Source organism: Petromyzon marinus, chromosome 42 (genome assembly GCF_048934315.1).
Source record: "Petromyzon marinus isolate PM22_M1 ecotype Great Lakes invasive population chromosome 42, UKy_Petmar_22M1.pri1.0, whole genome shotgun sequence".
NCBI lineage: Eukaryota > Metazoa > Chordata > Hyperoartia > Petromyzontiformes > Petromyzontidae > Petromyzon > Petromyzon marinus.
In genome coordinates this window covers 3556303-3580777 of record NC_133708.1, presented here as the reverse complement: position 1 = coordinate 3580777, position 24475 = coordinate 3556303, and the positions used below count along the sequence as shown (strand labels likewise).

Below are 24475 nucleotides of genomic sequence, written 5' to 3'. Positions count from 1 at the left end.
TTGGTGTGGACCAATCAATTTCAAGGACAATGCATATATTATCATAGTATGTTTTTTGTTTGCATTTGACTGCAGGTATTGTGGTTAATGTAGACATGAATCCTTGTAAAAAGGTTTCAGTTTTGTTGCCAGAAAAAAGGGGAAAACCCTATTATTATTATATTTTGGTACTGGCAAAGGAGGTCTAATGATGAAGGGCGTGGTTTATAAACAACGGGGCGTGGCATGTGTACTAGGGGCGTGGTTTATAACAAGGGGCAGGACTTATGAACAACGGGCGGGGCTTGTAGACTGAGGGCGGGGCTTACACACAAGAGGCGGGGCTTTATACTGGTTTGCGGGGCTTGTAAAGAAGGGGCGGGGCTTGTACGCTGGGGGTGGGGCTTATAAACAAAGTGCAAATCTTGGCGTTCTGGAGGCGGGGCTAATAAATAAAGGTGCAGGGCTTGTATACAGGAGGCGGGTCTTGAAAACAACGGGGCGTGGTCGCGCGTGTAAAGGCGGTGGGTGGGGGGGGCTATTAACGGAAGTGACGTTCGCCTTAAGCCCTCTTCACGTGATGGGATCTCGTGACGCGCGCGCTACCTTTAAAAGGGTCCCCGCGGGGAACTTTTTTGGTTCCGGCTCCGCTGTAGTGAATTGCTGCTTGGTGCTGCCGCTGCCGCCTCACCACCACCACCCCCCCGGCTCGGACTTAACGCAACGGTGCGCGTGGACGCCTCTCACGGGTCTGGTGCTCTCCACCGCTGGAGGGGAAGGCCGTGGGGAAGGGGTCCCTGGGGACTCGAGTGAGGCCGTGGTTCCTGGGCACCCTGGCGGTCGCCGCATCATCGGTGGTACTGTGGCTGCGGTGTCCGCGGGTATTTGTCGGTGTCGTCGGTGCCGTGTGGTGGTTGTCGTTTTAGAAGTTAGTTCCTGTGGCGGCATTCTTCCCCTCGGCAAAGCCCAGTGGTGGAAATTGCCCGTTCGTATGGCGGGAGCAAGTCTGTCCGTAGCACAACCAAATTTTTACTCCCCCCGCTCCCTCCCTCCGCTCCCTCCCTCCGCTTACAGAACAAAGCGGTTCTTATTTTATCGACCCCGAGAGGGAGCGATGATGGGCCGAGTCGACCAGGGTATTTATTTTTCCCCAACTCTCATCCTTCACATTTCGAGAGCCGCTCGCTCTGAGCCCTGTAGCTCCACTGCCATGGTGGTTGCCTCGTGTGGCTGTATGTTTGGTTGTTGTTGTTGTTCGTGGTGTCGTTGTTTACAATGGTGCCGTCGTCGCAGCGTCAAGAGTCGACGTTGTTGTTGTTGTTCTTCCCTTGGCGGACGTCATTACCTTCGCGGTAATCGACGTTGTTCGACGTTGTTTCGCGCCCACGGTGTTGCCGTGTTACTGTCTTGCGATGCAAGTTGTTGTTGTTGTTTATTTAGTAAACGTGTCAGGCCGATGGCGACGGTGATGGGTAATGTTGTACCGGTAAACGGGGACCCTGAAATCATCATCGTGGCTATTTGTCACGCCGCGATCGGCAGTGTCGTTGAGGCGAAAAGCGATCGATCCCGTCCCGATTTGAAGGGGTCAAGTTGAAATCCGGGTGAGGGGGTAGAGCCCCGTCATCATCATCATCACCACCACGAGGGGGTCGGGGTGGGAGAGAACGGAGCACTGTTCGTCCACCACCACCACACTGCCAGAGTGTTTAAGCGGCGGTGGTGGTGGTGGTGATGGGAGTGGTGGTAATGTACGACACTGTTTATATAACTTTTTTCGCACCGTACGTAGCCAACCGTGCTAATCGGAGGTGCGGGGAAAGGACAACAAGCTCAACTTTTTTTTTAAAAAAAACGTTCTCAAGAAATTAGTTTGCCAATCTAGATGATGATTTGAAAGTGCAATCTCTCCCAGTGGCTTCTTAATATCTGGAGGGAGAGCGTTCCAGACGGCCGCAGAAGCGCATCTGAAAGCGCCACGCGATGGGGTGACCACGACTCTCATTGTTCGATGGCCAGCCAGAAGCCGCTGCGAGGATGGACCGGGAGTTGGCGTGTGATGGCTTATTCTCAGTGATGTCTGTGTCACAGACGATGGCCATGCTCTGGTTTACTACGCTGATGGTGCTGGGGACTGCGGAGTATGCAGCCGGTGAGTACAACACTGGGTGGTGGTGTTGGTGATTATAGCGAATGGTAATGGAGGCGGTGATGATCTTGATGGTGGTGATGGAGGTGGTGTTGATTGATAGTTGCGGTGGAAGTTCTACTGATGAAGGCGATGGGCATGCAGGTGTTGATGATGGTAATGATTACATGCTCATGATTTAACACGTAGGCTTTCGGCGACCAATATTTTATTCATGATTAACGTTTTTGGGTCAGATCGCGTTATTTATAAATGTGTCGTAACCCTCCACCACCCGACACGGCCAATCAGTAAAAAAGTGTCACGTTGACAAAAGACAAAATAGTTCAATACTTTAGCCCACCTGTGTTGTGTTGAAGAGTGAATCCACAACATTAAAAAAAATTTGAGTACGGTGTTTCGCTGGTAATTACATCCAGCATCATCGGGCAATTTGCCAGAATGTTTTTTTTATTTATTGGCCGTGTCGGGTGGTGGAGGGTTACGACACATTTATAAATAACGCGATCTAACCCAAAAACGTTTATTATGAATGCTCATGATTACTTTTAAGGAGCTCGTGGTTACCGGTGATGATTTTTCCTGTTGGCGATGTTTGTAATGGTGGTTACAGTTACAGAGTGTGGTTACAGTTGTGTGTGTTTTTTAAGGGTGATTGATGGCGATGTCGGTGTTGATTGTCATGTCGGTGATGGTGTTACCGGAGAGATGTTGACCTTGATCGACCGTGTTCACTTGACTCTCCTGCCCAGCCACTGTGACTGTCAGCGCCCCCGAGGAGGTCGTCCTGACCAACGGAAGCTCCTTGAACGTGACCCTGACACTGAGGTGAGCGCCACCGCCCCCCCCCCCCAAACTTAGGTGTGCACCCCCAAATAAAGGAGGTCGACGCTGGCACCCTGTATGCGTGATGGGTGATGTGCATTGATGATGCATACCTGTCAACCCCTTATCTGTGCCCTACCTTATTGCAGTCCAATTCAGACCTTATTAATCACACCGTGTCCTTAAAAATCTCAACGTTCATCCTACAAAGTCCCATCACAAGGGAGAAATACAAACAAATGGACAAACATTTTTTTTGTCCGTATTGGAACGGCTGTGTGCCGTATGGACTTGAAAACTCAATTTCCCTGTACAAGAATGCGGGTAAACCGTGTGTGTTGATGATGTGTGTAAGCTTTGTTGTGTGATGTGTGCGTCCGTTGTCGTGTCATGTCTGTTGATGACGCGAGTGGTGTGTGATGCGTTGTCGTGTGATGCGTGTGCCGATGCTCTGCGCCTCCGAGTCACGGTCATTTTAAGTCGGCGAGATATCGTTCGCGTTTTCAAATTTCACTCCTGTTAATATCATATTTGTGTTGTTTGTGTTGTGTGAGCAGTGGAGCACTCGCGAGAAGTGTGGTTCTCACGTTCAACATCACGCAGCACTCTGAGAACGTGACCATTGTGGAGCTGCCTGACAGCGTCAGTGCGCTCGCCCACGCGCTCGCCCACGCGCTCGCCCACGCGCTCGCCCACGCGCTCGCCCACGCGCTCGCCCACGCGCTCGCCCACACGCTCGCCCACACGCATCCACGCTGACACACAAGCTCACCATGCTTGCATGCATCCATGCAAAAGATCCCCTATATAGCCTCGACAGACTGTTGAGGAAGATGCTGTTAGTGAGCACCTATGAAGGCCGGCATGGCACACGAGGGGTTGGGTGGCCAGCACCCACGCCCAGCCAAATTCGTCACTGGTGTGGGCCGTGAGCAGCACGCTAACCACTACACTACAGCTGCCCACACGGTTGTACACTGGCTGTCACACTCGCGCTCACGTACTCTTTCACTCGCACACATTGAGACAGTCTCTCAAACACTCTCCCATATATTATTTGACACAATCACCCCTTGCACACTCGCACACTTTCACTCTCACAATGCCACACTTTCTCACGCTCACTCGCACTCTCCGCCCCGTGTCTCTCCCTTCCGCAGGTGATGTTGCCCGCACACTCGCGGGTGGTGCCGTTCCTCGTGAAGGCCGTCGCCGTGGGTCAGGTCACCACTCATCTCCATGGCAACTCCTCCCAGATCGCCAGGTCCGCTTCCCTACAAGTTTCTAGGCTCGCGAGCCGCGGCGGCGGCGGGGGGTGTCATTGTGCACGCACGCTGCTGGAGTCGGGGTTGTTTGTCGTCGTGTGATCAGGCATTGGAGGTCACACCGAGGTCAGTGCTGCCCCTGCCCCCGCCCCCGGTCTATCTCCGTGCAGGGTGGACGCCGTGCGGATTCGCTTCCAGGTGATCCGCAGTGAGGCTCTGCGCCTCCTTGACGTTGTGATTGGCTGGCTCTACTTCGTGGCGTGGTCCATCTCCTTCTACCCACAGATCCTGGAGAATTACCGGCGCAAGAGGTGTGTGGGCACGGCATCGTGAGCGCGGTGTCGTAAGCGCGACGTCGTGAGCACGGTGTCGTCCGCCGGTGCGAGTTGTGTTTTTGTTTTACTTGCGCCATTGCGGGCGTCCCCGTTGCTCGTGCTGTCCGTGTGTTGTTGTTGTTGAATTCGCCCTTGCGTGTGACCCCCATGTCGCTACGAGCGGGGGAGTGTGTGGAACAGCGGTTGACACGCTGCGCTATGAATCTGGCAAACCGGACTTGTGGTGTAGACGAGATAGGAGGGAGTGGTGGTGCTGCGGTAAGCGCACCGCGCTACGAACCTCGCGACTCGAGTTTCGATTCCCTCTCTTCTTCTCCTTCCCGCTCACGGCCAACACCGGTGGCGATTATGCGAATGGGTCCTGGGCCTCCCCTAGGTCGACTCGGCCTCATGAGTACCTGGTGCGGTGTGTAAACATCCCCCCTGGGGAGACAAAAGCGGCCGGGGGTGGTGTTGGCCACCCACTCCCTCGTGTGCCATGCCGGCCTTCGTAGGTACTCTCTAACAGTCTGTTAAGGCTATAAGGGGGGATCTTTGTCTTTACGAGTTTAACTGCCGTTGCGAGTGCATGACCTTGCAAGTTGTAAGACCCCTGTTTTCCCCCGTGCGTTTGTGTGGAGCGGTAGTGTAGTGGTTAGCACACTGCACTACGAACCTGGCGACCCGAGTTCGATTCCCGTTCACGGCCAACACCAGTGACAAGTTTCTGAACCGGTCCTGGGCCTTCCCTAGGTCGACTCGGCCTCAATTTGGTACCTAGTGCAATTTGTAAAAACATTGCCACTTGGGAGACAAAGGCGGTCGGGTGTGGTGCTGGCCACCCACCCCCTCATGTGCCGTTCCGGCCTTGATAGGTGCTCTCTTCACGGCACTTGACCCGACAGTCTGTAAAGGCTATACTGGGGGATCTTTGTCTTTGCAGCGTCGTTGGACTCAACTTTGACTTCCTGGCACTGAATCTCACGGGCTTCGTGGCGTACAGCCTCTTCAACATCGGCATGCTGTGGATTCCCACTGTCAAGGTGACTCGCGCTGGCCGCTTGCGTGTGTCGTGCCGGCCTTCGTAGGTGCTCGCTCACGGCTGCTCGCCCTAGCAGTCTGTGTAGGAAGTGGTGGTAGGGGAGGGGTGGGAATGGCGGTGTCGGTTGTTTGCTTTGTATTCTTCAACGCTTTCATCGCTGTCAACCCATACAGTTTACCCCCCCCCCCCGTATTCTTGTACAGGGAAAGAGTTTTCAGGTCCATACGGCGTACAGCCGTTTCAATACGGGACCGACAAAATGTCTTTGTTTGTTTCTCCCTTGTGATGGGACTTTTTATTTGTAAGGGCACGGGGTGAGCAATAAGGTCTGAATTGGTCTGTAATAAGGTAGGCATTGATTAGGGGTTGACACACAAGTTTTCAAGCAGACGTTTTGTTTAACTCGAGGAGACCGGGATGAGTTTTAATTTGCAGGAACGAGTGACGGGGGGGGGGTGAGGGAGTTCGTGAAATGGTGGGTGATTTAAGGTGGTGGGTGGGTACATTTATTGAGATGATTAATTGGCGTAAGGGTGTTAAGGAGTCGAGTTGATTTATTGTTTTAACTAAGTGAGAACTCGAGAGATTGGGATGAGTCTCATTTGCAAGGGTGATGAGCCGGGTCACCAAGATGACGCATGCAAAACAAATAAAACACGGTACAGCAGTGAAGTGAACAACTTGTCCGATGACAAATACAAAAAAATTCAGAAACATAAATCGATGTTCAGTAACAAATGCGTACATAGACTCCAGCAGACCTGTTTTTAGGCTGACCATCATTCAAGTGCAGATGTAACTTAAAGAGACGTGTAAAGAGTGGTTTGAAAGCATAAATGCGTTTAGCTTTGTCCATCTATAACATGGATGGGGGAGGGGGCGACCACGAGAACTATCCTAAAGTTGATCCGATATGAGTGTAACATTATTACAGTTATAGCAGCGTGACTTTGTTTTAATGAAGTTTTTATTATGAAGTCACACTGCTGTTAGGGCCGTTTTCCTCGAGGGTGCTTATCCTTGTTGACCAGGACGTCGCACGTCACACACTGGAGGGGGGGGGGGGGGGGTTGCTGGTGGCACGTGCAACGCACATCGCTGCGCTGTTTATAATCGCCGACAGACGTGACGGAGGGCAGGGCAGACCAACGCCCTTTGGACAAGCGTCAGCAGGGTTCCACGCTGGACGCTCGGCGGTGGCGGGGTGGGGGGGTTGATTTTTCTCGTGTCCGTTCAGGAGGAGTACCTGGTGCAGTACCCGGACGGAGTGAACCCCGTGAGCCTCAATGACGCGGGGTTCAGTCTCCATGCCATCTTCGCGTGCCTCGTTGTCATCACGCAGTGCGTCATCTACGAGGTGAGGGTCGTTGGCGTAATACTCCTCGGGAGATTCGTGTGTGCGTGCGTGTGTGTGTTGAACTTCTTTCACGCCGTACGTAGCCAACCATGCTAATCGGAGTTGCGGGGGAAGGACAACAAACTAAAACACAAAAAGCAGTTTTAAAGAAATTATAGATGATAGATGATTTAAAAGTGCAAAGCTCCGGTGGCTTCCTAATATCGGAAGGAAGAGCTTTCCAGACGGCCACGGAAGCGCATCCGAATGCGCGCGATGCGGTGACTGCCTTTGTTCAATGTCCAGCCAAAAGCCGCTGCTGCGAGGCTGACCGGAGGTTTTGAGAAATGTTGCGAGCGACGTGCGTGGGCGAGCACCCTGGCTTGCGGCATTTGGAACCAGTCGGTGGCAACGTGTACGGCATTCCCCCGTTATTCGCCACGAGCGATACGTTCCGGAGATGCTTTTGAATGGCGAATTTCGCGGATAATGATATTGGCTGTACGGAAATGAATTGGCTTAAATAAATACCTAAATAAGCTATCGAATATCATAACACAAACATTACATTGGTGATAATGAAACATAAAGTAACTAAAAATGTATATTAAAGTGTTAAATAATAGTGTATGCATGTTGACCCTTCGCATCGTACATAATTAATTTACTTAACTTATGATGCTGCACAGTAGGATGCAGCAACGATCTCATCACCCTGTCTCGATGCAGTCGCGTAGAGTTCCAGATGCGATCTGCGTTTTTTTTAGCAAAATCGCAGATCGCAAATTCGTGAATAACGAGTGAAATACTGTACACGAGTGGTGGCCATCTGTCATCACCGGAGCCACGTGCGTTTCTTTAATCCACCACGTGAGGCTTTCTTTAATCCACCACGTGCTGCTCTATCGAGGGGACATAATGTGGAATGCGTTATCAGAGTCTCATTGAATAATGAATGTCTCCTGTCCTGCGCCGAAAACTGTCAATATACGCACACTTGTATATACACTTGGCTCTTTGCAGAACTCCTGGGGTACTTTTTGGCTCTTGGTCTGTTAAAAGTTGGCCACGCCTGCTGTATATTGTAAGTTTACATGAACAGCAGTTGCTCCAGCAGTCTTTTTTGTTTGTTTTAACAGCCGCCACCTCGTTGTTTTTCTGTCTGTGTTGTTGTTGTTTTGCCCTCGGTGGTGGCGGGTGTGGGCAGCGTGGAGGCCAGCACGTGTCGGTGCCAGCCTGGGTGCTGCAGGCCGCCGCGTGGCTCTTCGCGCTCGCCTACCTCATCTCGGCGGCCGTGCACGCCGTCTCCTGGCTGCAGTTCCTCAACGGCTTCTCCTACATCAAGCTCGTCATCACGCTCGTCAAGTACATGCCCCAGGTGCGAGCCGCCCCCACCTGGCCCGTCGCCTCCAAGGCGGCGAGATGTTAACCCCCGATTTAAAGCTTTCGTGACTGCAAGGATTCATCTTTGGTTCTTTCGGTAAAGTCACGTAGAATGAGAATAAAATAATAAAATAAAATTACACAAATTCTCACGACGTTTCGGCCACAACACAAGTGGCCTTCAGGTGAAAGGAACAAACCTGTCGTCCCGAACAAACCTCTCGTCCCGAACAAACCTGTTGTCCCGACAGGTTTGTTCCTTTCACCTGAAGAAGGCCACTTGTGTTGTGGCCGAAACGTCGTGAGAATTTTATTGTGTTATTTTATTATTTTATTCTCATTCTACGTGACTTTACCGAAAGAACCAAAGAAGATGTTAACCCCCCTCGCGTGGTATACACGAGGTCGTGGATTTGATCCCGACCCTGACGCCTGCTGTATATCTGGTGTTTGCATGTTCTCTCTGGGTCGTGTGGATTTTTCTCTGGGCCCTCTGGTCAACGTGCGTTCCGAGTATTTGCACCTCCGATTAGCACGGTTGGCTTTGTACGGTGCACAAGAAGTTCAACACATACATTTGGCTGCTATAAATTTCCACGTGAGAAGCCACTTCGTTGAGCTACCATATGTGACCAATGTAATATAAAAATAAAAAATGAATCGTAGTAATAACAGATTTATTTTTTTTGCCCGCACCGCTGCTGTCAGGAAGGGATTTTATCGATTTTACCATCGCGCTGCGGCCCCAGATGCGTCGCGTGAGCGTGTGCGCGCGTGTCGTCCCGGTCTGTGCTGGGGACCCACAGGCGTACATGAACTACCAGCGCAAGAGCACGGAGGGCTGGAGCATCGGCAACGTGCTGCTCGATCTGACGGGCGGCACGCTCAGCCTCGCGCAGATGTTCATCAGGTCCTACAACAACGGTGGGCGGAAGCACGCTGCGTGTGCTAGACTGTGTCGCGGTTGACGCGCCGCGGTATGAACCCGGCGACCCGCGTTCGATTCCTGCTCACGGCCAACAGCAGTGACGATTATGTTAACCAGTCCTGGGGCTCCCCTAGGTCAACTCGGCCTCAAGTGAGTGCCTGGTTCAGTGTATAAGCATCGCCGCTGGGGAGACATAGGCGGGCCTGGCATGGTGTTGGCCACCCACCCTCTCGTGTGCCGTGCCGGCCTTTATAGGTGCTCGCTAACAGCACTTGCCCCAACAGTCTGTTAAGGCTATAGGGGAGAGCTTTAACTTTTTGTAGACGGAGGGCAGAGGAGCTGCTCACAACAATGAGTGAAGCGCCGGACGGCTAAAAACCGCTAGTTGGCACAGCTGGTGCATCTACCGGTGATCTCAGTCGGCCAACCCATGGCACCTGGGTCTGTCCCAAGACCTCTGTCAGCGAGCCTTCGACACTTCACGTGGCCTCAAAGTGCACCTGGCCTGGCACACGTGCCGTGACGTCACCGTCGCTTAGTGGCGAATGGCGGGTAGTGGCATTGTAGACGAGATAGGAGGGGAGTGGTGGTGCAGCGGTTAGTGCATGCCACGCGCGGAACCCGGCTACCCACGTTCGATTCCCGGTTCTTCTTGTCGTATGGCTGACGTAGCGCAGAGCAACGACTACAATTTAACATTCAGGTGGTCTAGCTAGATAACCGCTTCGGGAGCAGCGGAGTATATCGCTGATATCTACTTCCCGCTCACGGCCACCAACGCCGGTAACGATTTCAATTAACCGGTCCTGGGCCTCCCCTATGTCGGCTTGGCCTCAACTGAGTACCTGGTGCGATGCGTAAACGTGGCCATTCGGGCGACAGAGGCGGCAAGGCGTGGTGCTGGCGACCCACCCGCTCGTGTGCAGTGCCGGCCTTCCTACGTGGTTGCTAACAGGACTGTCCCCTACAGCCTGTTAATCTCCATATATATAAAAGGCAAAGTTGTGATTATGTGTGTCTGTTCAAAATGTTTAGCGTACTTCCCGACATGCAACAAACTTGAAATTTGCCATGTGGATACTTTCCAGACTGTACACCATGCAAAAATTATTTAAATAGACTTTTGTGTTTTCTTTTTTTTTGTGGGGGGGGGGAGCTCAATAATGCATTTATTTTTTGCACGGCAATTGAGCTGTGACGTCAAATCTGTCACGTGACCCTCGCATGTGGAAGCGTAACGCATTGTAGTGTAGTGGTTAGCGCGCCGCGCTATGAACCCGGCGACCCGAGTTCAATTCCCGCTCACACCCACCACCGGTGACGATTATTTGAACCGGTCCTGGGCCTTCCCTAGGTCGACTCGGCCTCAAACGACTAACTGCTGTGGTGTGTGAACATCGCCACTGGGGGAGACAAAGGCGGCCGGGCATGGTGAATCCAAGTCCCGGGCGAAGCCGGGTAGTAAAGCTAGTAGGCTATACGGGGGACCTTTGTCTTCGTAGACGAGATGTGGCACAACAGGTCAGGAAGTACAGTGCAGACAAGACGCAGTACAGATGCTATAGTCGGTACACCCTAGACAGACAATTGTAGATGAGACCACAAGACAATAGATTAGACAGATGAGACAAACGAGAGACAAGATAGTACAAACAAGATTGTGCAAATGAGACGGATGGTACAGATGAGATGGGGAGCACACATGGCAAAAAAAAAAAATCTTGAATTAAATTCTGACCGGTCAGTCTTGGCGAGAGAGAACGGTTAAATGAGTCGTACACTTGTGCGTCAAATCGGTTTTCGTAAGAATCTATCGCTGGATGTGGTGCGGTGGCTCGGAGGTCGGAGCAATGCACTGGCAGTCACTGGGATCCTGGGTTCGAGTCCACTGTTTCAGCCACTGCCTGTGATGAACCTAGGTTCTCAAGCGCAGCGAGTCTTGTGCACAAAAAAACCTCTAAATGCGTGGGTCTACAAGGTGCCCTGTTCGTGGTGGCTGTACACTCTCGCTTTTGCAGGTACCCAGGTCACCCTTGCAAAAGAGGCCGTCCTAGTCCCGCAAAGTCCTCACCTGGTTAAACGAAACTGGAGTGTGAAGCTCTGGCCGAGTCCGACCTTCCAGTGGTTTTACTGCGATGTGCTGTGTTTGAATAATGCAAGCTGGAAAATAGCTTTTGAGGGCGAGTGGGGGGGGCTAAGCCCTTTTAGCTCTAGCCACCTGTCGCCGATGCGCAGATTTTGTTTAGCCATATCTTGATCAGGCTAACCCCTCCGACATCTCTCCGTCGGGTTTCCCCCCGCGCAGACGAGTGGACTCTGATCTTCGGCGACTTCACCAAGTTCGGCCTGGGCCTGTTCTCCGTGCTCTTTGACTTGCTGTTCATCGTGCAGCACTACTGCCTGTACCGGCGTCAGCCTGGCTACCGGCTCATTCACAGCGACACACCCGACGACAACAGCTACCCCAAGTGACGGCCGCTCGCTCAACTCGCTTGCTCGGCCGGCCGGTCAGCCGGCCAGCCAGCCACTTCTGCTCACCCGCCATGAGCCCTGTTACGTCGATTTTAAAGAGGGGACATGCACCAATCACAATGGGGGGGGGGGGGGGGGGTGGGGGGAGAGTGTGACATTCAACGTGAAATGGGCTAGACCGCTAAAGAGGATGTGAGGAATGGATACCATCCTGCTTGTCTACCGCACCTTCTGCTCAACCGCACCCCCCCCCCCCCCGTGCATATCGGGAAAGACTGCGATGCCCATGCTTATATTTGTATTAGTTTTGTATCAACAATTTTGGACTTTTAAGAATTAAGCAGGGCTGAGCTTTCAAAGGCTCCATTTCCCCCCCCCCACCCTCCCTCCCAACATTACAAGGCTGTCACCACCAATAGTATTTGGGGTAGCGATAGTGTTGGGGACTTGTCAGTGGTGCTGCGGCTCGCCACCAGTGGAGGGTGGCGTGAGAAGTAAACGGCGACAATGTTTGTAGGAATAATAACAATGACGGCAATTAAGAGGTAGTATTGAAATATTTGAAGATGTTGCACCTTGTGTAGTATGACGTTAATGTCGGTTTTGTTTTGCACGCCTATGTCTGTTGCTCACTACGAACACGGAGTGGCGCTGTGGTGCAGCTGTCGCCTATTACGTCGGTACCCTTACACGGGCACAATTGAGACCAAAGGGGCTAAAGGTTACCATCAGTTTTGAATAAGCTGGCTAATAATTAAGAATGTATTGACTATCGTGCGATGACCTTTGCTCCTGCGTAGCAAGGCAGGTGGGGTATTGCTGCCCCCATATTGCTCGGACCAAATGTCAACTCGAAAGTGATTTCAAAGGGTGGCTCTGATAGCTGCTTCCACGGGTTAATTCTCTAAAAAAAAATTCTGCACTTGTCTGCGAGATCTCCGAATGGATTCTCAGTCTCATGACGCGATGCCAATAGCACATTCAGGAAAAAATTGGGGGGGGGGGGGGGGGGGGGGAAGGAAATTTCAAGTAAAATCCCGATGCAATGTAGCTGTGCTCCACTCTGGAAGACGAACACGTTGATACACGGCCGAGATTTTATCGGTCCTTCGCTCAACAGTAGCGACGACTTCCACAGATGAGTTATTCTCGCGAGGTCCCCCACGCTTGGACTGTGCCTTTTTCTAATTCACCTGTTTTTGGGTGGGGGTGGGGGGAGACACACACGCACACACGGTCTGTCCACTCGCTGAGCTCTAGGCAGCTGGCTCGAGCAATCGGCCCACCCATGGGTGGAAACCAGCCGGGTCCTGGAGCCCAGGACTTCTTCCAGTGAGCAAGATGCGTCGAAAGTTTCCGTCCGTGTGTGCCTCCTACAAACCTCGTCGGGGTAGGGGTGCAGCAGTGCCTTAGTTAAGGTCAAATTTAATGCTCGGGAGGGAGTGGGGGGGGGAGGTCGCTATCTCCTGAGAGACAAAAATCTGAGAAACGTGATTGATAATTTCTCACAAATAGTTGAGGATGGAACTGCATGTCAAGTAAAACCTTGGATTGCGAGCATAATTCGTTCCGGAAACGTGTTTGCAATCCAAAGCACTCGTATATCAGTTGTGATCACGTGATGCTCGGCAGACAGCGTATACGTACTACTCGTATTGCAAGACCTCGCTCGTTTATCAAATTAATATTTATTTTAAAAAATTTACTCGTCTTGCAAAACACTCGCAGACCAAGTTACTCGCAATCCAAGGTCTTGCTGTAAATGCATTTTCAAGGAGTGCATTACGCACACGTGAAAAAACACTGGGACTTTCAATGTCCCGGGAAGATTGATAGTTCCCAAGGACAGCAACCACCTCGAGAAGGATGGCCTTGGGAAAACCCAGGACAGGCGTCAACCCTATGCAAGACTCGAGGAATTTTCACCTGTGAAGTCGCGACACATGAAGTGTCTGCGTTTTTACTGTGGGTAAAAAAATTTTGTCGCGGTCGTTTGGAATACTAAAAGTGCACCGACGTTGAATACCTTTTTTATTCGTAACACTTGCACTTAAAGTGTGGCCTTAATGCGATGACCCAGTGTGGGTGCGTGCCTTTTGGGAGGTTGGAATGTGGTCAGAACCGTCGGCCCCAAGGTCTCGGTGCAGATTGTATAGCCTGGGGAACCCCTAATGGCAGCTTGCCGAAGCAGGGTCTCAGAGGTGTTACCGACTTTGGGACGCCCTTGGTGTGTGAAGTTTGTGGTCTTGTGTTGTGCTAGTTTGCACAGCAGTGAAGTCGTCATATTGAAGGCATCTTGTTGGTGGAGGTAGACTGCTGGTTGTGAGCACCCAACTGTGAATTATTATTATTACTTGTACACCGCCGCACTTAATCTGAAGAAATAAAACAAAACCAAAATGGCCACCATTTCAAATGTGTCCATTTTATTTTCCGTTGCTGCAGAGTTTGTAACGAAACATAACAAGTCGCCTTACGAACCTCCGTTGTTGTGCTGTACTTGTTCTCGCATCTATTGCTCCCCACCTGTAACCTTCGCTGCCAAGTGTGGTAAAGTATGGTCAAATAAAAATAAACTCCACGTGTGTCAATAAATGGGCCCTTAAAAGAAAAATATATTTTGGGCAGTGGCCCAGTGTGCTATGAAGGGCCATTGCTCACACCGTCACCTACAGGGAGGGAAGAGAGTATTTGATCCCCTGCTGATTTTGTACGCTTGCCCACTGACAAAGAAATGATCAGTCTATAATTTTAATGGTAGGTTTATTTGAACAGTGAGAGACAGAATATCCAGAAAAACGCATGTCAAAAATGTTATAAATTGATTTGCATTTTAATGAGGGAAATAAGTATTTGACCCCTCTGCAAAACATGACTTAGTACTTAGTGGCAAAACCCTTGTTGGCAATCACAGAGGTCGGACGTTTCTTGTAGTTGGCCACCAGGTTTGCACACATCTCAGGAGGGATTTTGTCCCATTCCTCTTTGCAGATCTTCTCCAAGTCATTAAGGTTTCGAGGCTGACGTTTGGCAACTCGAACCTTCGGCTTCCCTCCACAGATTTTCTATGGGATTAAGGTCTGGAGACTGGCTAGGCCACTCCAGGACCTTAATGTGCTTCTTCTTGAGCCACTCCTTTGTTGCCTTGGCCGTGTGTTTTGGGTCATTGTCATGCTGGAATACCCATCCACGACCCATTTTCAATGCCCTGGCTGAGGGAAGGGGGTTCTCGCCCAAGATTTGACGGTACATGGCCCCGTCCATCATTCCTCTGATGCGGTGAAGTTGTCCTGTCCCCTTAGAAAAACACTTTCAAAGCATAATGTTTCCACCTCCATGTTTGACGGTGGGGATGGTGTTCTTGGAGTCATAGGCAGCATTGAGTTGATGCCAAAGAGCTCCATTTTGGTCTCATCTGACCACAACACTTTCACTTAGTTGTCCTCTGAATCATTCAAATGTTCATTGGCAAACTTCAGACGGGCATGTATATGTGCTTTCTTGAGCAGGGGGACCTTGCGGGCGCTGCAGGATTTCAGTCTTTCACGGCGTAGCGTGTTACCAATTGTTTTCTTGGTGACTGGTCCCAGCTGCCTTGAGATCATTGACAAGATCCTCCCGTGTAGTTCTGAGCTGATTCCTCACTGTTCTCATGATCATTGCAACTCCCCAAGGTGAGATCTTGCATGGAGCCCCAGGCTGAGGGAGATTGACAGTTCTTTTGTGTTTCTTTCATTTGCGAATAATCGCACCAACTGTTGTCACTTTCTAGATTTGAAGTTTTCGTGACTGCAAGGATTCATACTCTTTGTTTTTTTTCGGTAAAGTCACGTAGGTAAAATAAAATAAAAAAATAACTAACTTAAATCATGACGTTTCGGAGGCCACAAGCTTCCATCTTCAGGTGGAACAGTCACAATAGAATAGCTGTACCAAGTGGGGAGCTCTTGAGACGACCGGGATTATATACAGGTTTTATTTTATTTTACCTATGTGACTTTACCGAAAAAACCAGAGTATGTTGTCACCTCACCAAGCTGCTTGGCAATGGTCTTGTATCCCATTCCAGCCTTATGTATGTCTACAATCTTGTCCCTGACATTTTTGGAGAGCTCCTTGGTCTTGGCCATGGTGGAGAATTTGGAATCTGATTGATTGATTGATTGCTTCTGTGGACAGGTGTCTTTTATACAGGTAACAAGCTGAGATTAGGAGCACTCCCTTTAAGAGTGTGCTCCTAATTTCAGCTCGTTACCTGTATAAAAGACACCTGGGAGCCAGAAATCTTTCTGATTGAGGGGGTAAAATACTTATTTCCCTCATTAAAATGCAAATCAATTTATAACATTTTTGACATGCGTTTTTCTGGATTTTGTTGTTGTCATTCTGTCTCTCACTGTTCAAATAAACCTACCATTAAAAATATAGACTGATCATTTCTTTGTCAGTGGGCAAACGTACAAAATCAGCACGGGATCAAATATTGCTTTCCCTCACTGTATATATTTCATTTTAAGGCCACGAGTTATTGACGAGTTTTGTGTTGTGTGCATCACTGCCAACGCAGCGTTACAAACCTATTAACCCCTTATTAGTGCCTACCTTATTAGACCCATTCAGACCTTACTGGTCACCCCGTGCCTTTATAAATCTCAACGTTCAAACGACAAAGTCTCATCACAAGGGAGAAACACAAACAAATAGACAAAAAAATGTTGCCCGTATTGAAACGGCTGTATGCCGTATGGACCTGATCATTCGATTTCCCTGCACAAGAATACGGCTAAACCGTAAGGGGCTGACAGGTTTGGCATTGTAAACTAAGCTTTTTATTTTACCAGATAAGGCCCCCCCACCTACTGAGCTGTTACAGCTCGTTTTCAGAAGTGACCTGGCCACAAATCTTTACAGCTCATCGTGTGTAAATTTACAGCAGCCAGATACAGTACTTTAAGCGCCTGATGGAAATTCTAAACGTTGAGGGGGGAGGAAGAAAAAAGACTCGAGGACCCGGAGAAAAAAAATCTACGTGGACCTTCAAACTCCAAATTTACAGCAGGCGTCGGGATCGAACCCACAAGCCTGTTGCATAGCAGACGAGGGATTTTTAACACCTCGTCCCTATTAAACACATTTCTGCGGAGGGAGCTGGTAGTAGGAACGTTGGGTTGCTCGGTCAATGGCCAGGGTCAACGGCGGCACCGCCACGTGGTGTATTCAGCACAATATGCCCGACTGTGAGGGCGGGCACAAGCCGGCGTGAGTAGGTTAAACGTTGAGTTTTATAAGGGCACCACGGGGTGACCAGCCCCTCCCCACCCAGCCCCTCCCCACCATCCCCACCCAGCCCCTCCCCACCCTCCCCACCCAGCCCCACCCACCCCCACCCCCAGCCCCACCCCTCACCCTCCCCTCCCCACCCTCCCCACCCAGCCCCTCCCCACCCAGCCCCTCCCCACCCAGCCCCTCCCCACCCTCCCCTCCCCACCCAGCCCCTCCCCACCCAGCCCCTCCCCACCCAGCCCCTCCCCACCCTCCCCTCTCCACCCAGCCCCTCCCCACCCTCCCCTCCCCACCCAGCCCCACCCCTCACCCTCCCCACCCAGCCCCTCCCCACCCTCCCCACCCTCCCCTCTTCACCCAGCCCAGCCCCACCCCACCTATTTTTTTTTAATATCCGAATGTCCGGATACACGTGGACAGACATCCACAGACATCCACAATGAATCCCCTGCCTCCTGTGAGAATTAATCCCGGTTGGGCTTCCAGTCCACTACGTTTCCTACCAGTAACACCTCGTCCTTATTAAATAACACGGCGTGGGGGGAGGACCTCGTCCAGCAGTGTATAGATCACAGACGGCGATGAGGGGGTTGCTGAGGGAATTGCTTTGGTCTCGAGCCACCATTGTTTTTTTTCCCGCCATTTCTCTGCAGCCTCATTGGCTCCTGGGCGGCCACGCCGAAAGTTTTGGCGGCAACGCCACAGACGACTCAAGGTGTCGTGGTGTCGGCACTCTTTGAGAAGTCCTTTTAAAGTTATTTGACAATCTTCTTTGGTTCTTTCGGTAAAGTCACGTAGAATGATGAAGGCCGCTTGTGTTGTGGCCGAAACGTCGTGAGAATATTATTGTGTTATTTTATTTTATCAATTTATTGCTTTATTCTCATTCTACGTGACTTTACCGAAAGAACCAAAGAAGATGAATCCTTGCAGTCACGAAAGCTTCAAATCGAAATTATTTGACAATGTCGTATCGGTGGTTTAAGTCGCATAACCCGAAATAATTGTATCATCCGCAAGAGGTAGGAGAAGGCGCAGCCTCTGTTGGGGTATTTGCCTCAGGGTGGTCCAGATGGCTTGTGACGCCTCCCATTTAATGCTCGATAATTTGTATAGCTTCATTTTAAAGTAGGATTAATTTAAAGCAGAACTTAACGTGCAAAGGGAAGGAAAAAAATTGGGGGTCAATTAATTGGGGGGGGGGGGGTGGCACAACACGTGGACCGCCCTGTAGATTATTATTTACGAGATTGGCATTAGCGGCCGTCCATAAATGACGTCACGCGATTTTTGCCCCCCCCCCCCCCCGTCACACGACGTCACAAAAAGTCAGACCCCCCCCCTCAAATGACGTCACAAAGCTCTGCCCCCCCCCAAAGAATATATAAAACATGCTTCAAATCGCTTTAAACTATTGTCATTGTAGTGCGTATTTAATGTGGCACTGCACTCTGATGTTGTAGGAGAGAACATTTATTAAAAAGTCTATTTAATTAAGTAGAACGTGTTGTGTCTATATTTATTTAAGGTTGCGCATTTTGATGTGACGTCACATTTCTCAACCCCCCCCCCCTCGTCACACATCGTCACAAATGTCTGACACCCCCCTCCCCCCCAAGGTGCATGACGTCATTTATGGACGGCCCCTTACAAGGTTTATTAAAAGACGAATGTGATTATTCTTGCACGACAACACGATGTTCACGATCGTTTACGGTATACGCATTACTGTAGGTGACGGCGGTGATTTCTATCGGGAATGCTGAAGTACAGGATGTAAAAAAAAAATGTTTCATAGAACAGGGCAAAGTGTGGCGCGATTTTTGTTGTCACTGAATTGTTTGCAACTTTTCTCTCGAAACACCGGGCGAGGTTGGGCACTTCGCGATGAATCCCGGCCACCCGAGTTGGATTCCTGGCCACGGCCAAAGGAAGCGCCGAGTTACACCAGAACTGATCCTTGATCCGCCACCCCTTTTACCAACCAGCGCTGACCAGCGTGGTGAAGTATGGCCAAAGAAAACCCCATGAAAGAAATAAGAGTAGGTTCGTCTTCTTTGGTTCTTTCGGTAAAGTCACGTAGAATGAGAATAAAATAATAAATTAATAAAATAACACAATAAAATTCTCACGACGTTTCGGCCACAACACAAGTGGCCTTCATCAGGTGAAGGGACGAGACTGTCTGGAGGATTCATCTTCTTTGGCCGAAGCGTCGTGAGAATTTTTTTCGTGAGAATTTTATTGTGTTATTTTATCTTATTAATTTATTATTTTACTCTCCTTCTACGTGACTTTACCGAAAGAACCAAAGAAGATTAATCCTTGCAGTCACGAAAGCTTTAAATCGAAAAGGAGCAGGTGTTATGATGTTCAAACACCAACCAAATAGAAACCTTCTTTGCAAAGAATCAAGTCTGCATTGACCACGCGTACTTGTGGTGAACAAGTACCTGTGGTTGATGCAATCCTTGATTCCTTGCAAAAAGGCTTATATTTGGTTGGTTTGAACATCTTAACATTACCCCTGTTTTATTGCCATGAAGGCGAAACCCTATTGATATGTTTTCATACTTTGATACTGGCAAAAAGGTCCCATCTTGTAGCTGCAAAACCCCACGACTGACCAGAGCGTGGAGAGGCCTGCGTACAGCAGTGGTTTGACAAGCCACGTGGGGCGAGTGTACATCAGGATTTCGCTTCGCCCAATTTCAACATTTTCACGAGGCGTTGTGGCACCATTTGCAGACTGGCAAAAGAAGATGTCGCACTCGGATCGCCGTCATTTCCCTTGAGATATTTTTTTGTTTTTATTAAGCAACGATAGGATTTTTTTTATAATTTTAGGCCTAAAATCGGCAGCGGCCCCGCAAACTACACAATTACAGAGTTCTGTTATTAATGATAATAGACTGATGAGGAGCGTCCGCTGCCGACCGTATTTACACAATTGGAAAAAGATGAAAACGCCGACGACACGGACAGACGAACACAAATAGGGCAATCATGAGCGGCTTACGTAAGAATGGTACACATGAACGGTAATTAAGACAAAATATCATTATGTACAATACTCTTAAAACTCTTTGAGAGAACCATAACACAACTTGACGCGATGCCTATGCCCCCCCCCACACCCCCTCACCCTTCTGTGAGGCACCGACCAACACCAGAAGTGAAAAGCGGTGAAAATGGGGGGCCTAGCGTTGTAAAGCACTGGAGGTGGAGATGACACTTTGAGAGGGAGTCACGGGGAGAGGTCATACTAGTGGTTGGTTAGTTAGTTGGCGAGACTTCGGGCTCGTACAAGCGGCCGGTTGCCTTATGTACGTGCGTTGAACTTATTTCGCACCGTACGTACGTAGCCAAACCGTGCTAATCGGAGGTGCGGGTCTCGTTAGTTTGGGGGAAGTTGGTGCACGTTGATAGTTGCTCCTTGGTTTGAGTTGCATAGGGCGAAGTACTAATGACCGGTTGGTTCGTTGATTAGGGTAACGGCTAGCACAATTAGCGGATTGGTTGGGGTTGAACTAGTTAGGGCTTTTAGTAAGGCTCGTGGCTGGTGTGTTTTATCCCCCACACATTTGCCCCTTCTCCGCATGTTGAACACCGAGGTCTTTTTAGGTCTTGTTCCCGCTTTTAATTTCCGGTGCTCAGTGCCCCGATTGGGGAGATTTACAACATGCTCGGGCGTAGCAGAGGACGTCTTCAAGAAACCTGGCACCCACAATCGCCTCCAGCCGGTACCGCCCCGCGCGCCTACGATGCATATGTGACATACGCGTCGAACGCAGTGGCAACACTGTCAAAGGCTCCCCGGATTTGGCCCGCCGGTGTTGTTCGGCACGGTGTTTGGACGTTTCGCTTCGCGTGTTTAGTGCTGCCCCCCCCCCTTACCCTTAAAAAAAAATGCTGTCCAGCGAGTGAAATTTCCCAAATGCGGCGTCCGAGCGAGCGGGCGAGTGAGCGATCGATACGTCAAGCCACCGCGCGGTACAACTCGGAAGAAAAAAATACATTGCAGGTGAGTAACAGAGAACTGCCTGGAAAACCGACACGGTAGTAATACTGTCGTCATTACCACCAAGCGTGTTCCTCCTCCCCCCTCAGTTGGGAGAGTGACCTGTGTGGGCTGTGCAACGTGCACGATAAAATGTCAATCGCCACCTTCGGTATTCGGGGGCCTCACACCAGCCGAAGGTCACCCGGGTCTCTTAAGTGCGTTCACGAACATTTCCCAAGTCATTGTTACAGGCACGACGTATTACGTATCCCGTTGGAACAGCTTGCTGTGGTCTCCACGCTTATGACACAGCTCCGGACATTCATTGCATTACTGGCTTACTGCCCATGTGCCTGAATCGGCATAAAACACATTAGTGTCGCCCACACGATGGGACTAGCTGCAAATACGTTGCTTTATGTATTACATCAGCAGCCCGTGAGGATAAATATACCATTTTTTATTGTGAATATACTGTAATTTAAAAATAACAAATAAAAATAAACCTCCCTTTAATCGCGGCACAGGGCTGGTTCTTTACACAGGAATGGTGCCACGGTGGGCGGAATAAGAGCAGGCCCGCTCCTACCGCTACGGCTCATCCGCTAATGCCGGCTGCGGGGGGCCGTGCAGGGGACCTGGCAAGCATGTAAGGCACTTAAAAAGAGCAGCAGCCAACGTATGATGGCACCACTGCCCATCCCCGTGGTTGGTTGGTTTATGGCTTTTTTTTGTATTGCTTTTCGAATCGGGTGACTTTTGTAGCCCCGCTGACCGAAAGTCTTCTCAGCAGATTTCTCCAGTTCTGAGCTATAACTGACCCTGGGTGGTGTAAAAGGGTTCTTGAGATGTTTCTAATGAAGTGGGGGGGTGGGGGGGGGGGGGCGGGGGGAGGGGGTGGTCGGCGTTTTCTCCAGGAATTATCTTCGGCCCACTTTCCTCAAATCAAGCGTTCTAAGCGGCTTTGCAACGGCGGTGAAATTAACGTGCTTCCACCATTTGTAATCCCTCGCACCCGTTCAGCCGCGCAGGGTACATTTTCAACATGGGGCACACTCGCACACACCTCCCAAGCGCGCCCTGGGAGGTTAGAGCCACGGAAGATAACCTCCTCGCCGTGAATCGACTCAAATAAATAGCACGCGCCAGGCGTGGCTTGCGATGTTGAAGCCTTGCGCGTCATCTTGGCCATCGGGGTCCCTGGTTCCGTTGTTGCCTTTATTGCTTCGTTACTCGCACAAGGAGGAGGAAGATGAAGAATGCCCACCTGCGCTCCCTGACCGATAACAACTGGGGTCTTGGCATCGGCCCTCCAATTAGAATTGAGTGACGTCACGGATATCGCCGACGACGCACAAACTCCAGTCCGAGAATTTTTGGACGCGCCTCTAGGAAGGGGCCGACGGCGGTGACGAGACTGCGAGGATGCCACCCTGCCCCCACCACCACCAACACCACCACCTCCACCTCCTCCTCCTCCTCCAACTCGCCGCTCTCGAAGGCGCCAGCTCACTTACATATCCATGTCGTCCGTCTCTGGCGGAACGTAATTCACGATCTCTTCAAAGGCCAGCTCTGCGGTGCGATGGATCGGAAGCAGCGGGGGGGGGGGGGGGGGGAAAGGAGGACATCATGGGCTTTAGGCACCAGGAGACAATTCATTTTCCGCTCTCTTTCAATTTTTCCCCCACAGTTTAGTCCAAATGGGGCCCAAGTCAAGGGAAGAAAAAAAATCTAAACATAATTATCACAGCACAGCGCATCACGCTGCGTGTTACAAACGCGCCGTGGAAACAGACATCCTAGAAACACGGAGGTTATGTCCGAGTGTCAACCTTCATGCCAAGTAGGAGGGCGCCACTCTCTCACATGCCGTGCTGCGCAGAAATGTTTGTGGCACGGCGCTCAAATTGACACTTCACATTCCAGCGGATGAAATTTGACCAAAATGAAGTAAAAACCAAAATGTCATCAGATTTTTGCGAGCGAAATCATGGGCACGCGCAAAGCAACTCAACACGTGGCCATCAAACTCGCTACACATGAGGACCCAGTTTAACCATGGGCGGCTTTGGCGTGTAGGCGGCCGTGCGCGCGGCTGTGCGAGCCCCACGTTTGATCTCGTCGATGCTGAGCAGTCGGTTCTCGTGCGACTCGTCGAAGGGAGACGCCTCGGGCTCGTCCTCGGGGTCGTGGTATTGCGCCAGGTACGGGTGCGCCAGCGCCTGGCTGGCCGTCACGCGCCGCTCTGTGTCCAGCACCAGCATGCGCTCCAGCAACTCCACCGCTGGGGGTGTGGGCGGGGGGGGGGGGGGAAGAGGAACGAAGGGGGCGCAAGGTCAAAGGGGAAGCCGCGTTAGTCGATCTATCGGCTGAAAATGGTACAACTGCGTCTAGTGTTTGCAGCTTTAGTACCATTATATTCACGATACCGTGAATATTTAATGCCCGAGAGACAAATAAAGGTGACTCATTGCACTTCAAACCGCTAAATACAAAAAAAACGATGTATGCATGTTGAACTTCTTTCGCACCGTACGTAGTCAACCGTGCTAATCGGACGGGGGGAAATGGGCTCTTTTAAGTCGTGTGGTGGGGGAAAGTCATTGCAAAAATCTGGTGGGGAAACGGTGAAATCACCGGTACGGGAAAACCCCGGCGAACGCGGGGGGGGAGGGGGGCAGGGTCGTGTTCCTGGACGATGCTGCGTCGAGCGAATCCAAGTTCAACAAATAATCGACCTCATGGGAAAAATAGGATTGCGTTCCTGGGTCCGAAGTGATCAAATCAGTGGTTATCAACCTTGTTGAATTTTGTTTCAAGCGAGTACCCCCCCTCCACCTCCCACCTTGCCTGACCAAACATGATTCGGAGAAATAAACGTATGAATAATGAGCATCAATATTTTAACCATTTGTCCATTTCCTGAGGTATCCTAACTAGCAAAGTAACTGCAAGCGAAAAAAATAAAAATCAACGGACGCTCTACAATGCGTGACGTAATTTGTTCGCACTAGCTGGTTACCCTTGGAAACCTACAATGTTTAGGATCAATGAGTTTATATATCCTTTATATCGTACTAGGTTACCATACGGATTTAAAATTTATTGTAGTTATTTTATATCGGCATATTCACACGTGACTATTCACAATATATTCACGCGTTTATAAATCACCTCGCGTTACCGCCCCCCCCCCCGGGACATTGCCAACGTACACACAGGGGTCCGCGTACTCTCGGCTGATAATCGCTGTCATAAAGGATGCAGAGTCGCTCCACATTTCTTGTGTGTGTGTGCACACTTTCAATTTCACCTCAACACAAACCCCTCCTCTCCAGTACTCTTACCGCACCGCAGCACTCAACCACACGCCCCTAACGCTGCCACTTGGAACGCCAATGATTCGCCTCTTAGGCCTCCGTACGACTGGTGTCCTCAACGGGTGGACGGCTGGATGCGTGCAGCAATGTGCGTGAACGTTTGTGGGGGAGCG

General features: G+C 50.6%; 2 protein-coding genes across 5 annotated transcripts in view; one reads left to right on the top strand and one right to left on the bottom strand.

Moving 5' to 3' along the window:
* The first annotated feature begins 575 nt into the window (after positions 1-575).
* Positions 576-11826, top strand: CTNS (cystinosin, lysosomal cystine transporter). Of its 4 annotated transcripts, none has more exons than XM_032969732.2 (11): positions 576-705; positions 2071-2131; positions 2881-2956; positions 3511-3595; positions 4114-4217; positions 4389-4529; positions 5476-5575; positions 6812-6931; positions 8118-8288; positions 9100-9217; positions 11527-11826. In XM_032969732.2, the coding sequence occupies exons 2-11, from the start codon at positions 2074-2076 to the stop codon at positions 11691-11693; spliced, it is 1140 nt and encodes a 379-aa protein (XP_032825623.2). In that variant the 5' UTR covers positions 576-705; positions 2071-2073; the 3' UTR covers positions 11694-11826. The 4 variants fall into 4 exon arrangements, with proteins under 4 accessions (XP_032825623.2, XP_032825622.2, XP_032825620.2 ...); XM_032969731.2 differs by having other exon boundaries at positions 576-833; XM_032969729.2 differs by having other exon boundaries at positions 576-836.
* Positions 11827-19758: 7932 nt separating this feature from the next.
* Positions 19759-24475, bottom strand: part of LOC116951238 (mitogen-activated protein kinase 14-like) — a 40624-nt gene continuing 35907 nt past the window's right edge. Inside the window, exons 11-12 of the mRNA XM_032969733.2 lie at positions 23093-23266; positions 19759-22554 (exon numbers count right to left, since the gene is read on the bottom strand). Of these exons, the coding sequence (XP_032825624.1) occupies positions 22493-22554; positions 23093-23266 (236 nt within the window). The 3' untranslated portion in view covers positions 19759-22492. The remainder of the gene's footprint in view (positions 22555-23092; positions 23267-24475) is intronic.